The 14176-nt window shown below is 38.9% G+C and overlaps 1 protein-coding gene across 4 annotated transcripts in view; it reads right to left on the bottom strand.

Annotated features, from left to right (window-relative positions):
- Nucleotides 1-11761, bottom strand: part of LOC146462300 (uncharacterized) — a 41502-nt gene extending 29741 nt beyond the window's left edge. The window contains exons 1-4 of one of the 4 annotated variants that reach the window (XM_085085922.1): nt 11658-11761; nt 1018-1078; nt 908-934; nt 120-146 (exon numbers count right to left, since the gene is read on the bottom strand). In XM_085085922.1, the coding sequence (XP_084942048.1) occupies nt 120-146; nt 908-934; nt 1018-1078; nt 11658-11738 (196 nt within the window). In that variant the 5' untranslated portion in view covers nt 11739-11761. Of the gene's footprint in view, nt 1-119; nt 147-907; nt 935-1017; nt 1079-8196; nt 8362-9973; nt 10125-11657 lie in introns of those variants that run through there. The other 3 variants (XM_085085923.1, XM_085085919.1, XM_085085921.1) reach the window with 3 other exon arrangements.
- Nucleotides 11762-14176: the final 2415 nt, after the last annotated feature.

Raw genomic sequence — 14176 nt, 5'->3', positions numbered from 1 at the left:
TTTTTTTCGAGGGTGGGGGGGGGGGGGAGGTTGGAGGGGTTGGGGGGCATTTTTTTTTCTTCAAAAAGTCAGATAGCAATAAATACAGCAAAAATATAAAAAAAGAAAGACAACATCACCGTTTAAACCGTCACGTCCATCCCGTCCTGTGAGAGGAAAACAGTTTCAATTAAACAGAACTTCTATAGAATATCCTACAAAAAAAAGGTTTTGTAACGCAACTCGCGCAACATGTGTCCACTCTAAATGAAGTATTCTCTATGATTCGATCATGTCTCTTAATTGCTAGTTCTTACTAAGCTTGAAAAAAATATTATATTAATTTATCCGGTAGATTCTGTTGTGGACTATTCCTATTATGTTTAATATCCAATTCTATTTCCTGGTAAAAATTACCAAGACATGTGGAATGCGCTCTTTTACAAAATAAGGAATGTCATCGTAACTCCCATTGCGTGCCTACATTTGACGTCATAATCTGGGACATTTTCCATGTGCTCAGTAGTGGAAGAACGAGTCGCCATGTTTGCAATGGCATGATTTGTTATTCAATTTGTTGAGTTGGGGACACTTTGAATTCGAAACAGTCAGTAAGTTCTGTCGTATTCCGTGTGTATTGTTATTTCGCTCGGTGTAATTTCTTTTCGTAGAAAACCTGCCTTATTGACTGCCTTATTGACTGCCTTATTGTCTAACTGGATGTTTACCCGACGTGATAACTGGAAAATTTGTGGAATTGTCGATGGAATATTTGTAAATAAATGGTTGAGTTTTCGCTTTCGAATCTTACGCATATGGTTCTGGGAATTGCGTAATAGTCATATCTTACCTCTCGACATTAATATTATTACCATCAACGTTATTATTATCATCGTTATCATTATTATCATCATCATCCTATCGTTACCGTTTATTCCATCTTTTCCGTCTTTTCCTGCCGATAAAAACAAATTTTTGTTAAAATTTGACATTAATTAAAAGCCAGAAGGACTATTTCTTTAATGGATGAGAACTTACCGTCCTTGCAACATCCACCTTGATGCACACAGGTATTTTGTTTTGTTCCTGTCACAGTGGCCTAAAAAATGCACTTCAAAAATGAGTAGCTGTATCAAACATAAAACTCTTATCATCTGTTTGAACAAATAGCGGCAATAAGGAAGAATGAGCCATGCAATTTATTCCAATGGGTGATAGTTTGGCCAAGCATACGTATGTCAGACGTTTTCAGGCGACCAAATCATGCATTGAAGCGGGCATCCAAAAGCAGGCAAAGACCTTCTTTATTTGACAGCGCAATACACATTAAAACATAGAAAACTCTAAACACATATGGTGGCCGCAAATTGGTATAAGCGTTCCCTGAGAACCACTCTTTAGTACTAATCTCCGAGAATCGTACACAGATGCGAAACTGACCAACCTACCTAGTTCTTCCTTTTTACAAACAATTTATTTAAAGGGGGGATTTAAGGGAAGGCTACACAGAAAACCTTATGCTTTAAGACATGTAACGCTTCAGTACGTACACACATCATCATAGTATTCCGTACCCTTCCGGATAACTTTGTCGTGACTTTGGTAAGACACCAAAGGCCCGTTTAAGGTGGCCGAACACAGTTTTTCCAGTACACAGGTGTTAGTAAACATTATTTGAAAACTACTTACTTCTGAGTACCCCAAATTAGCATGGTGCAAGATTAACTAAGAAGGAATAAATTTTGATACTTCTTGTTAAACAAGGTGCCGTTGCCATGGCAACGCAGCAAGCTATTAACTGTCCACAAATAACAGTTTTTCTTAATTTTTAAAAAATGCACTCGTTAGATTTTTTCCATATTTTGTATCCAGAAAAACTCACAAAATACTGACATAGTGACGCTGCTTTCATGTAATTTTAACAGACAGATTTCCTGTAAATGTTGGTTTTGCAATTTAATGTTTTTTGAAGATACCCTTGGTTTGTAGGCAAGTTACGCTTTTAGAAAACTACTGTTTTGTCAAATTTCACGAAATTCTAACGAGCGGTTCCTTAGAAAACAGTTCATTTCCATTAAAAAAACCAAATGTGCATGCGTGGCTTTTAATTAGGGTTTCTCAGAGAGATGAAAAGCGTACAAAAAGGCGTAGCTCATTGTGAACTCACTTTCTTTGTTCGGCGATAAATGAAGAAGGATTCACAAATGAGAAACTAAGTTAATTTAAGAGCAAAACTTACCTTTGTGATCCATTTGGTATAAAATCGAGAGATCGATAGTATTTGCTTACCACAACCCTAGCGCGCGCTTAATAGCATCACTAACAGAATCTGTCAAGCGCGCGCAAACTGTGTTCGGCCACCTTAAGAGGTTTCAACATTTGCTTCAACTTTCGTTGAACACAGTTGTTGAACCAAATGTCGGGAACATTTGAACAGGTCGTTCAACATTGTTGAAAATGTTGAAAGTTTGTTGAAACTCTGTTGAGTCAAATTTAAATGGCTTTTATTTCGACCAAATAAAAGCTTTTATGTCTCCCTCCCCTCTATTGGGTTTTTCACATGGGACTGGGGTGAGTTGGTTGTGAGACAGTGGCGCAGTTTCTTCTTTTGAACGTTGGATCTTTACTAAAACAGATCACCATCGTATGATTATCACGAGACTCTCAGGACAATAATCTCTTCGCAACATCACGAGGCTTTTGGCCAAATGTCCACTCACAGATTTCAGGAAAATCAAGCAATCAACCCGCCCCCATCCCCGTGTTCCGCTCGTGTAATTTTTGTATTTAATTTTCTAGCTTGCCTTTTTTCTGGGCCTCACCTTTGCTAGAGCATTTCAGAATAACTTATTGTTACCTCACCGTTTGTCAGATATTAGTTTAAGTTTGTACTTTTTTAATTAAAATCGGCCATGAACAATGGTCAAATTTTTATCCCAAAACGAAGTGAGTTTGTGTTATGTTGTTAAGGTTTTACTAAAGCGCTCTAGCAAACAAGCTTGGCTGTTGGCGATCAAAGTTGATCTCTTTAAGTGTTGCTCACAACCGCAGAAAGGAGACATAAATTGGTTTAAACTTTCATTCAACATTTCCTTTGTTCTTGAAAATGTTAAATGGCGTTGAAATCCAACATTTGTAAATATTGAAACCGTTTAAACGGGCCTTAACGCCGTTGAATGGACCCTTCCTTTTTTAAAGTTTTCGTTGTCGTTGTTTTAAAAGTATGGTGGACTTTCACCAGTACGAAAGGCATGAAAGCAAACATTTTCCTTATAATTTCGTCTACTCCCCTTTATATTGTAAGCCATTTGCCACTATGATTCAAATTTGCAATTCTACACTACGTAAGAATCGAGAAGTATGCTGGAATAATAGTGCAATGTTTCTTTGACTCTTTATGTTTTATACAAACTTTGCCAAAACCATCGAAATTTAGTACCCACAGGACACCGCCCCAGGTATCTAACTTTAAGACTATGCCTGGTTACAAATGAGCAAAAACATGGCTTCCAGCAGTTCCAGTGCAACAATATTGTAATCTGCCTCCTCCGATGAGATGTCTCAAAACTTGAGAAACGAAAATGGGATTGCACTGCAAATTAAAGGCATCCAACAAATTACGCGCTGCCTTTCGATAAACTGTCAACACTCTGCTCGTTGCTGGCAACCTCATCCTGTCTCAGGTTGTCTGGGTAGTTGATGGTTTTACACAAAATGAAGGCAATCCAACAAATTGCGCGATTCCTTTCTAAAGTCTGTTTACCCTCTACACCTTGCTGTCAACCTTCTGCTGTTTCGCATTATTAGAGCAGCCGATGAGTTGGATTGTATTGCAAATTCAAGCAATCCTACAATTTAGGCGTCTGCCCTCTGCCCTCTGTCTGCCCTCTGCGCCCTGTCGTCAACTTTTCGCCGTCTTGCGTTGTCAGGGTACCTGATGAGTTGGATTGTACTGCGAGGGTAAGGGAATCCAACAAATTGCAACCTGCCTTTCAAAAGTCTGTCAGCCCTCTGCGCCTTGATGTCAACCTTCCGTTGCCGCGCGTTCTCAGGAAAGCTATTGAGTAGGATTCTACTGAAAATTAAAGGAATCCAACAAATTGTGCGCCATCTTTCAATAGTCTTTCAACGCTCCACGCCTTGCTGTCAGCCTTATGTTATCCCACGTTGTTAAGGTAGCTGATGAGATGGACAGTAATGAAAATAAAAGGAATCCAACAAAACAAATTGCGCGCTGTCTTTTAATAGTCTGTCAACCTTCTGCGCCGTGCTCTCAACCTTCCGTTGTCTCGCGTTGTCAAAGTAGCTGAAGTGTAGGATTGTACTGCAAATTCAAGGAATCCTACAAATGGGGCGCTACCTTTCAATAGCGTGTCAACCCTCTGCGCCCTGTTGTCAAACTTTCTTTGTCATGCTTTGTCAGGGAGGCTAATAAGTTGGATTGCACTGCAAATTAAAAGAAAGCTACAAATTGCACGCTGGCTTTCAATAGTTTGTCAACCCTCTGCGCCTTCTCTGAACCTTCTTTTGTCTCGCCATCTCAGGGAAGCTGATGAGTTGGGTTTTTCTGCCAATTAACAAATAGCGCGCTTGCTTTCAATAGTGTGTCAACCTTCTGTTCCCTGTTGTCAACTTTCTACTGTTTCGTGTTGTTAGGGCAGCTGGTGAGAGGGATTGTAGCGCAAATTAAAGGATTCCAACGAATTGTGTGCATTCTTTCTAGAAAGTGTGTCAACCCTCTGTACCTTGCTGTCTGACCTTCTGCTTTCCTACGTTGTCAGGGTGGCTGATGAGTGCGGGGATTCTGTTGTAAATCAAAGAAATCCGACAAACTGCGCACTGCCTTTCAATAGCCTGTGAATCCCCTGCACCCTGCTTTCAACTTTCCATTGCCTCGCGTTGCCAAAATAGCTGATGAGTTGGATTGTACTGCAAATTAAAGGAATCCAACAAATTGTGCGCTGCCTTTCAATATTCTGCCAACCCTCTGCTCCATGCTGTCAACCTTCTGTTGTCCCACATTTTTAAGGCAGCTGATGAGTTGAATTTTACTGAAAATGAAGGGAATGCAAAATATCGCGTGCTTCCTTTTTTAAGTCTCTCAACCCTCTGCGCTTTGACGTCAACCTTCCGTTGTCTCGCGTTGCCAAAGTAGCTGATGAGTTGTATTGTACTACAAATTCAAGGAATCCAACAAATGGCGCGCTGGATTACAACAGTATATAAACCGTCTGCGCCCAGCCATCAATCTTCCATTTTCTCGCGTTGTCAAAGCGGTTGATGAGTTGTATTGTACTACAAATTCAAGGAATCCAACAAATGGCGCGCTGGATTACAACAGTATATAAACCGTCTGCGCCCAGCCATCAATCTTCCATTTTCTCGCGTTGCCAAAGTAGCTGATGAGTTGTATTGTACTACAAATTCAAGGAATCCAACAAATGGCGCGCTGGATTACAACTGTATATAAACCGTCTGCCCCTAGCCATCAATCTTCCATTTTCTCGCGTTGTCAAAGCAGTTGATGAGTTGAATTGTACTGCAAATTAAAGAAAACAATCAACTGCGCACTATCTCCCAATAGTCTATCAACCCTGTGCGCCTAGATGTCCACTCTCCGTTCTCTTGCGCTGCCAGGGTACCTGATGAGTTGGATTGTAAAGGAATCCAACAACTTGCACGCTCCCTCACCGGCTTCCAATAGTCCATCAACCCTCTGCGCCTTGATGTCAACCTCCCGCTGTCTCGAGTTCTGAGGAACTCTGCTGAGTAGGATTGTAGTGCAACCTTTCTTTGTCTGAGATTGTCAAAGTAGCAGATTTGTTTGATTGTACTGCAACTTAAAGGAATCCCACGAATCGCGCGCTGCCTTTTAATAGTGTGTCAATCTTCTGCGCCCTGCTCTCAACCTTCCGTTGTTTCGAGTTATTCAAAGGAACTGATGAGTTGTATTGTACTGCAACTTAAAGGAATCCATCAAATTTCGCGCTGCCTTTTAATAGTGTGTCAACCTTCTGCGCCATGCTCTCAACCTTCCGTTGTTTCGAGTTGTTCAAAGTAGGCGATGAGTAGGATTGTACTGCAACTTAAAGGAATCCATCAAATTTCGCGCTGCCTTTCAATAATGTGTCAACCCTCTGCACCCTGCCTTCAACCTTCCGTTGTCTTGCGTTTTTAGGGTAGCTGATGAGTTGGATTGCACTTCAAATTAAAGGAATCCAACAAATTACGCGCTGCCTTTCAATAGTCTGTCAATCTTTTGCGCCTTCATGTCAACTCACGCTTTCTGCTGTCGGCTTTGTTAGGGCAGCTGATAAGTTGAGTTGTTATGCGAATTAAAGACTTCCAACAAAGTTAGCTCTTCCTTTCTAAAGTCTCTTAGCGCTCTACACCTTGCTGTCGACCGTCTGCTGTCCCGCGTAATCAGGGTGGCTGATGAGTTGGATTATGCTATAAATTAAAGCAACACATCGCGCGCTCCCTTTCAATAGTCTGTCAAACTTCTCCGCCTTTATGTCATCCTGCCGTTGTTTCGCGTTGTCAGGGTAGGTGATTAGTTGGATTCTACTTCAAATTACGCGTTGCCTTTCAATAGTCTCTCAACGCTCTGCGTCTTGACGTCAACCTTCTGTTGTCTCGCGTTCTCAGGGAGGCTGATGAGTTGGATTGTACTGCAAATTAAAGGAATCCACCAGATTGCGCTGCCTTTAAACAATCTTTCAACCTTCTGCGCCCTGCTGTCAACCTTCCGTTGTCTCACGTTGTCAAAGTAGCTGATGAGTTGGGTTGTACTGCAAATTAAATGAATTCTAAAACTTTCGTGCTGCCTTTCAAAAGTCTAACAACCCTCTGTGCATTGCTGTCAACCTTTCCTTGCGTCATGTTGTCAAATTAGCTGATGTGTTCGATTGCTCAAATTAAAGGAGTCCTACAAATTGCGCGTTGCCTTTCAATAGTCTGTCAACCTTCCGTTGTCTCGCGTTGTCAAAGTAGCTGATGAGTTGGATTGTACTAAAACTTTAAGGTGTCCAACAAATTGGCGCTGCCTTTCAATAGTCTGTCAACCATCTGTACCCTGCTGTCAACCTTCTGTTATCTCGCATTGGGTGGTTGTTGAGTTGGGTTATATTGCAAATTAAAGGAATCTTTCAAATTGCCTGCTCCCTTTCAGTAGTCTATTAATCCCCTTCGCCCTGCTTTCAACCTTCCGTTGTCTCGCGTTGTCTGCCGGGATGGCTGATGAGTTGAATTGCACTGCAAATGAAAGGAATCCTACAAATTGCGCGCTGCCTTTAGCAGTATGTCAACTTTCTGCGCCCCGCTGACAACTTTCCGTTGTCTTACGTTTTTCAAGGTTGCTTCGCAGGGCACTTTCTTTTTCATTTTTAATTTACTTTCACAAGTAGTTTTCGTCTATAATTGTCGAATTTTTTTAATATAATCAAAAGTCTTGTGTTGAAGATTCTTATTTGTCAGTTCAACTTCCTTCTCCTCATGATTTGAATAATTTGCTTACACGCTTCTCAAATTTCGATGCTACAATTGGTTTTATGTCTCCAGTGCTAAATGTTTTGTCTCTGGTAATAACCCGACCGCGCTGCACTATTTCTGAGTTTTTCTGCATCAGAGTCGGATGTACTTTAGAACATAAAGTCATTAATCGAAGAAGTCATTCAAGAGCTCAGTGCTCGAATACATTTTACTCGCGTCCGACTTGTCTAAGAAGAGTAGTCGTTAATCGGCACCGTGTGCGAATTAGACAACAGTAAAGTAGAACGGTATTCTAGGCAAGTTATAAAGCCGGGAACAAATATTATAACTGAATTTGAAAGCTACTTTATTTTCAGTTGTAACGCGATGTTTGTGATAAAGTTCCCTCTACGTTCTTAGATTTTCTTAATACAACAGTCAACAAATAGGATCCATTTGTGAATATTGTTAGGTGCTTGTGATTCATAACCTCGAAATTCTTTCTTTTTGTTTTATTTATTTAAGATGCAGGTTGTTTTACCAAGTGTATCACACAAATAAATAACACACTCTCACTTCCTGAACTGAAGCAAAAGGTCTAGTAATTCAAATTTTGTATCTCTAAACTACGCAATTTAGTAAGGGTCACAACTTGGGCAGGATAAACTACCAGTAAAAATTTTCAGTTAAACTTTCGTTTTAACGAAAATAAAGAACTCCAAAAAGGGCTGTTAAACCGAAACTCACCTTGTTTGTTGAATTGTTCTGAGAACTTGCCAAAGAACCAAGGGCGTAAATCAAACTGAGCACAAATAAAAAGCGAAACATTTTGACGTTTCTCCGTCTACGTAAAGTTCAGGCAATCCGCAAGTAGGATGAAATAAAAATTTCCACTTTACACCGCGCAAAGTGATTTCGTTGAATCGAACAAGAAAAAACGACTTTAAGATGTGACGTCGGAATATTTGTTATGATAATTCGACCGCTGTAAAGCAGTGCTCCATAATTAACTTGACTGAAAAATGATTCGTGCATTAATTGGCCATATATATTATATGGTCGCAAGTACTTTTCTTGTACTGTAGTTGAATTTCTTTTAATCCGAAACGTAGAATTATAAAACAATAACTGGTCCTGTTGACAGCAGAGAGCGCCAACGACAGGGATCGAAACATTTTGCTTAATTTTCGGCTTTGTGAGATGGTCTTTTGTAATCTTTTTGTACATAGGGCACAAGAAATATAATACTACCTTTATTCTCTTGTAAACAGTCGCAGAAAATGGAGTTCTTCATAGCAGTTAATTGACTTGCGGTATTCAACGCCGATCTGTAATTGTGCATATGCTTTTTTTTGTTTGTATAGTCTGAAGTGTCGATACGTTAGTTTGCTTCTGTGTATTGGCCCGACTTCCTCTAGAGCCTTAACGGTATTTTTTCATCGCGCCCTGATACGCTAGGTTGATTGCTGGTGCGCCTGTTACTTACTGAAAAGCACCGATGGTTTAATTTTGTGGAGTTGTTTCAGAGTTCTATACCTGTGGCTTGGCGGCTTTAGACAGGGCGACACAAACAAATACATTTTTTTGTAACTTTTCGATCTGTTTCCCAGTCCCTCAGCCTGAGGGACTATTACAAGTTTTAAGGCGTAACAGATAAGTAGAATTGTACCAAAAACACTGAAATCTAACAAGATGCTGCCATTTCGATAGCTAGTATAACTTCAGTTGTCTCACATTGTTAGGATTGCTTCATCTTCGGTTCCTGTCGTTTAAGTTTGCTTTATTTGTAGATCTTTAATACCGCTTTCATGATTATGTTTTCTGAGGTTTATCGCCGGATTTTTCTTTTGTAAAATCAGAAATCTTTTAAACGGGGCTGCTGTCTGTATTTAACTTCCTTGTTTGAGTTTCAATTATTTATTCATAATTCGAAATTCAATATAATTTTGTTTTTGATGCTATGGTAAATTAGCTACAAGAAAATTTGCTTTTAAATCAAGACGGTGACCATCATGTTTTTAGAAAGTAATATCAAATTTTTTCAGAACATACAGTAACTCAGGTTCATCAATTAGATGAGAGTTGGCGGGAAAGTGCATCGCTGTTATAACTCACAAAGTAAATATTTTTCAGACAAACTTGACCAGCAATTGAAGTTGAATTGAAAATCGCTTCCCATCAGTGCGTTAAATGGAGGCGTTAAATGACTCTTGACAAAGTACATTAATTCATGTGGACCTACATTTATACTGAAAGTAGCAGTTGAGAGTTGAGTTCGATTCTAAATTAACCGAAGCAGTAAACAGCTATTAGTTTAATTCAAACCGCGCGTGGCTGAGTTAACTTCTTGGTGAATGACTAACGACAGCGATTCCAGGGTTAGAACTTGGACAAAATTAATGACCAATTTGAAATTTCAATGCCATTTTCGTTTTAAAGAGAACGTGTACTGCTATTTTTTTTATTAAGAGCTGTAGAGCTGTATTAAAACGCAAAAAAACGGTGCTGCAAAAGCGAAACTCACCTTGTCAGTTGTTGAATTGTTCTGAGAACTTGCCAAAGAACATAGGACGTAAACCAAACTGAACACAAATAACAAGCGAAACATTTTGCCGTTTCTCCACCAACGTAAAGTTCAGGGAAACCCCAAAAAGGATGAAATAAAAATTCCGTCTTTACACCGCACAAATTGATTTCGTTGAATCGAACAAGAAAAAACGACTTTAAGATATGACGTCGGAATATTTGTTATGATAATGCAACCGCTGTAAAGCGGTGCTCCATAGCTTGAATGAAAAGTGATTCATTCATTAATCTTTGAATTAGTTGCAATGACTTTTTCTTTGTACTGTAGTTGAACTTGTTTTAATCCGATTTAGGATTATAAAACAAAAACTGGTCCTGTTGACAGCAGAGAGCGCTAACGACAGGAATGGAAATATGTTGCTTAATTTTTTGCTTTGTGATTTGGGCTATTGAAATCTTTTTGTAAAAATAAAGCGAACAAGATATAACGGTATTTAGTCATCGCGCCCTAATACGCTAGGTTGGTCGCTGGTGCGCATGTTACTTACTGAGAAGCACCGATGGTTTATTATTGACCTAGAGTTGTTTCAGAGTTCCATCGCTGTGGCTTGACGCTATTAAAGTGATTAGCCTCAGACAGGGCTACACAAACAAATACCTTTTCTTTTCAACTTTTTTCTGTCTGTTTCCCGGGCCCTCAGGTATTTCATATTAGTAATAATTAAACAAGTTTTAAGGCGCAACTGATGAGTAGGATTATTAACTGTAACGAAAAACAACGGAATATTACAAAATGCTGCCATTTCTATAGTTAGTATAACTTCAGTTGTCTCACATTGTTAGAAGTGCTTCATCTTCGGTTCCTGTCGTTTAAGTTTGCTTTTCATTTGTAGATCTTTAATACCGCTTTCATGATTATGTTTTCTGAGGTTTATCGCCGGATTTTTCTTTCGTATGATCAGAAATAATTTTTACAGGGTTGCTGTCTGTATTCAACTTCCTTGTTTGAGTTTGAATTATTTATTTATAATTCGAAATTCATTATAATTTTGTTTTTGATGCTACATTTAGTTAGCTTCTGGTGGTAAATGGATTGTCTAAGATGATTACTAAATCAAACCTCATAAGCTACAAGGAAATTTGCTTTTAAATCAAGACGGTGACCATCATGTTTTTAACAAGCTATATAAAATTGTTTCAGAACATACAGACACACAGGCTCATCAATTAGATGAGAGTTGGCGGGAAGTGCATTGCTGTTATGACTCATGCTCACAAAGTAAATATTTTTCAGACAAAATGACCAGCAATTGGCCCCAAAGTTGAATTTAAAATCGCTTTCCGTCAGTGCGTTTTTCAAGAATCGTTAAAACGATTCTTGACAAAGTACATTAATTCATGTGGACCAACATTTAAACTGAAACTAGCAGTCGAGAGTTTAGTTCCAATATAAATTAACCGAAAAAGTAAACAGCTACTAGTTAATTCAAGCCACGAGTTAAGTTCTTGGTGAATGACTAGCGACAGCGACTCAGCCAGGGTTACAACTTCAGTTGGACAAAATTAACGACCAGTTAGAAATTTCAGACCATTTTCGTTTTAAAGCGGAAAACTCTTACTGCTATTTTCTTAATAAAGAACTGTATTAAAACTCCAAAAAGTGCTATTAAACCGAAACTCACTTTGTTTGTTGAATTGTTCTGAGAACTTCCCAACGAACGTAGGACGTAAATCAAACTGAGCACAAATAACAAACGAAACATTTTGCTGTTTCTCCGCCAACGTAAAGTTTAGGCAATCCCCAAGAAGGATGTGATAAAAAATCCGATCTTTACACCGCACAAATTGATTATGTTGAATCAAACAAGGAAACACGACTTTAAGATGTGACCTCGGACTATTTGTTATGATAATTCAACCGCTGTAAAGCAGTGCTCCATAATGATTTATGCATTAATCTTTGAATTGGTTACAATGACGTTTTCTATGTATTGTAGTTGAACTTCTTTTAATCCGAAATGTAGAATTGTTAAATAACTGGTCCTGTTGACAGCAGAGAGCGCTAACGACAGAGAATCGAAACATTTTGCTTAATTTTTGGCTTTGTGATTTGATCTTTTGTAATCTTAGTTTTTGTACATTAGGGAACAGGATAGGCTCGATTACCAGCCGCTGTTCGGGAAAATGAGCCCGCACTCATCCCCCCGAAAAGACTCTCTCTTCGGGGAGGATCACAGACCGGACCCGGGAGACGGCGGAAATCGAGCCTAGGAACAGGATATATAAAACTATCTTTATTCACTTGTAGACAGTCGCACACTTCGGTATTCAGAACACCGATCTGTAATTGTGCAATGCTTTCTTGGCCGTTTTCTGTTTCCTTAGATTACTTAGCAATGGCTGTTTTTATAGGTCAGTGTGGGCTTCTGTGTATTGATATATCCCCATGTTCCTATAGAGCCTTTTACGGAATTTTCTCATTGCGCCCCAACAGCTAGGTTGATCGCTGGTGCGCCAGTTACCAGCTACTGGGAAGCGCCGATGGTTTAATGTTGGCCTAGAGTTGTTTCAGAGTTCCGTCTTTTGATTATCTTTAGTACAGGGCTCGCAAACGAACGCATTTTCTTTGCAACTTATTCTGTCTGATTGTCTGTCTCTCAGATAGTTCATATTATTGATAAAGGCGTAACTGATGAGTAGGATTATTGTAATGAAAAACAACGACATCTAACAAAGATGCCGCCATTTCGATAGCTAGTATATCTTCGATTCCTATTTAAGATTACTTTATGAGTTTAACTTCAATTATACCGCTTTCATGATTATGTTTTCTAAGGCTTATCGCCGGATTTTTCTTTTGTACAATCAGAAATTTTTTATACGGGGTTGCTGTTTGTATAGGCCTTATCACAGTTTTCGACGCCATTTTGACGTTTAGGCAAACAGGCTTGAAATAACAGTGTTTGTATGGAAATCCGATGTCAAATAATTTTCATAAAACATCGCTTCTGAAAAAGGAAAGTTCAAAACACCACTGCAGCTGGACGCTTTCTGGCACAGCTACATCCCTTACATCCCTCCAATTTTTTTCTTAGAATTCTTTTCCTAGTGCCAAAAGCTTCCAATTCATGAATTTTTCTGAAGCGATGTTTTATGAAAATTATTTGACATCGGATTTCCATACAAACATCAAGCCTGTTTGTCTACTCGTCAAAATGGCGTCGAAAACCGTGATAAGGCCTATTCAACTTCCTTGTTTGAGTTTGGTTTATTTATTAACTCGAAATTCATTATAATTCTGTTTTCGATGCTACAACTTCTGATGATAAAGATTTTGTCTAAGATGATTAAAAAAATCAAACCTTATTAGCTACAAGGCAATTTTTTTATTAAATCAAAGACAGTGATCACACTTTTAGAAAGTAATAATTTGTTTGAGAACATACAGAGACACTGACACATGAATAAGAGTTGGCGGGAAAGTACCTTACAAGTTGTTATGACTCACAAAGTAAATATTGTTCAGACAAATTGACCTTCGGTAATTGTCCCCGAAGTTGAATTTATAATCGCTTTCCATCAGTGCGTTTAATGACTCTTGACAAGGTAAATTAATTATGTGAACCTACATTTATGCTGAAGGTAGCAGTCGAGAGTTTAGTTTATATGTAAATTAACCGAAAAGCTAAACAGCTATTAGTTTAATTCAAACTCGAGTTTACTTCTTGGTGAACGACTGGCGACAGCGATTTCATTTTCAAGGCAAATTGACAGTAATTTTTTAGTGTCAATATGGCGCCATTTGTAATTTCGGTTTGTGTTTACATTGGAAAATTGAAAGGTGCCAGAAAAATAAAAGCCAGATGAATCGACGAGGAGCTGTCTTCGAAGAAACCCTGCATCAACATTGGAAGATATGGGGTTCTACCACATGCATTTTTCCCGAGCTATTTTTGCCCATTTTGAGTATTATTCAAATGCCGTCGTTGTTGCCTCGTAATCCGTGTCTCACTCCTTCAAATACAAAACCAGACATTCAAGATTACTATAAAGACCCAATATATGTTATATCTATAGCTATAGATGTCTGACTGAAGCATTGCCAGTTTGCATGCGAACTACCAAGAAAGAGCATATTTTTTCCAGTTCGCCCAAGGTGAAATTTACATTTCTGAGGCGTGACTATTTTTCCCGCTTATTA

This window comes from Pavona decussata, unplaced genomic scaffold (assembly GCF_977016875.1).
Source record: "Pavona decussata unplaced genomic scaffold, jaPavDecu1.1 SCAFFOLD_190, whole genome shotgun sequence".
NCBI classification, from domain to species: Eukaryota; Metazoa; Cnidaria; class Anthozoa; order Scleractinia; family Agariciidae; genus Pavona; species Pavona decussata.
The sequence above is the reverse complement of the archived record's forward strand: the minus strand, read 5'-3'. Positions and strand labels throughout refer to the sequence as shown.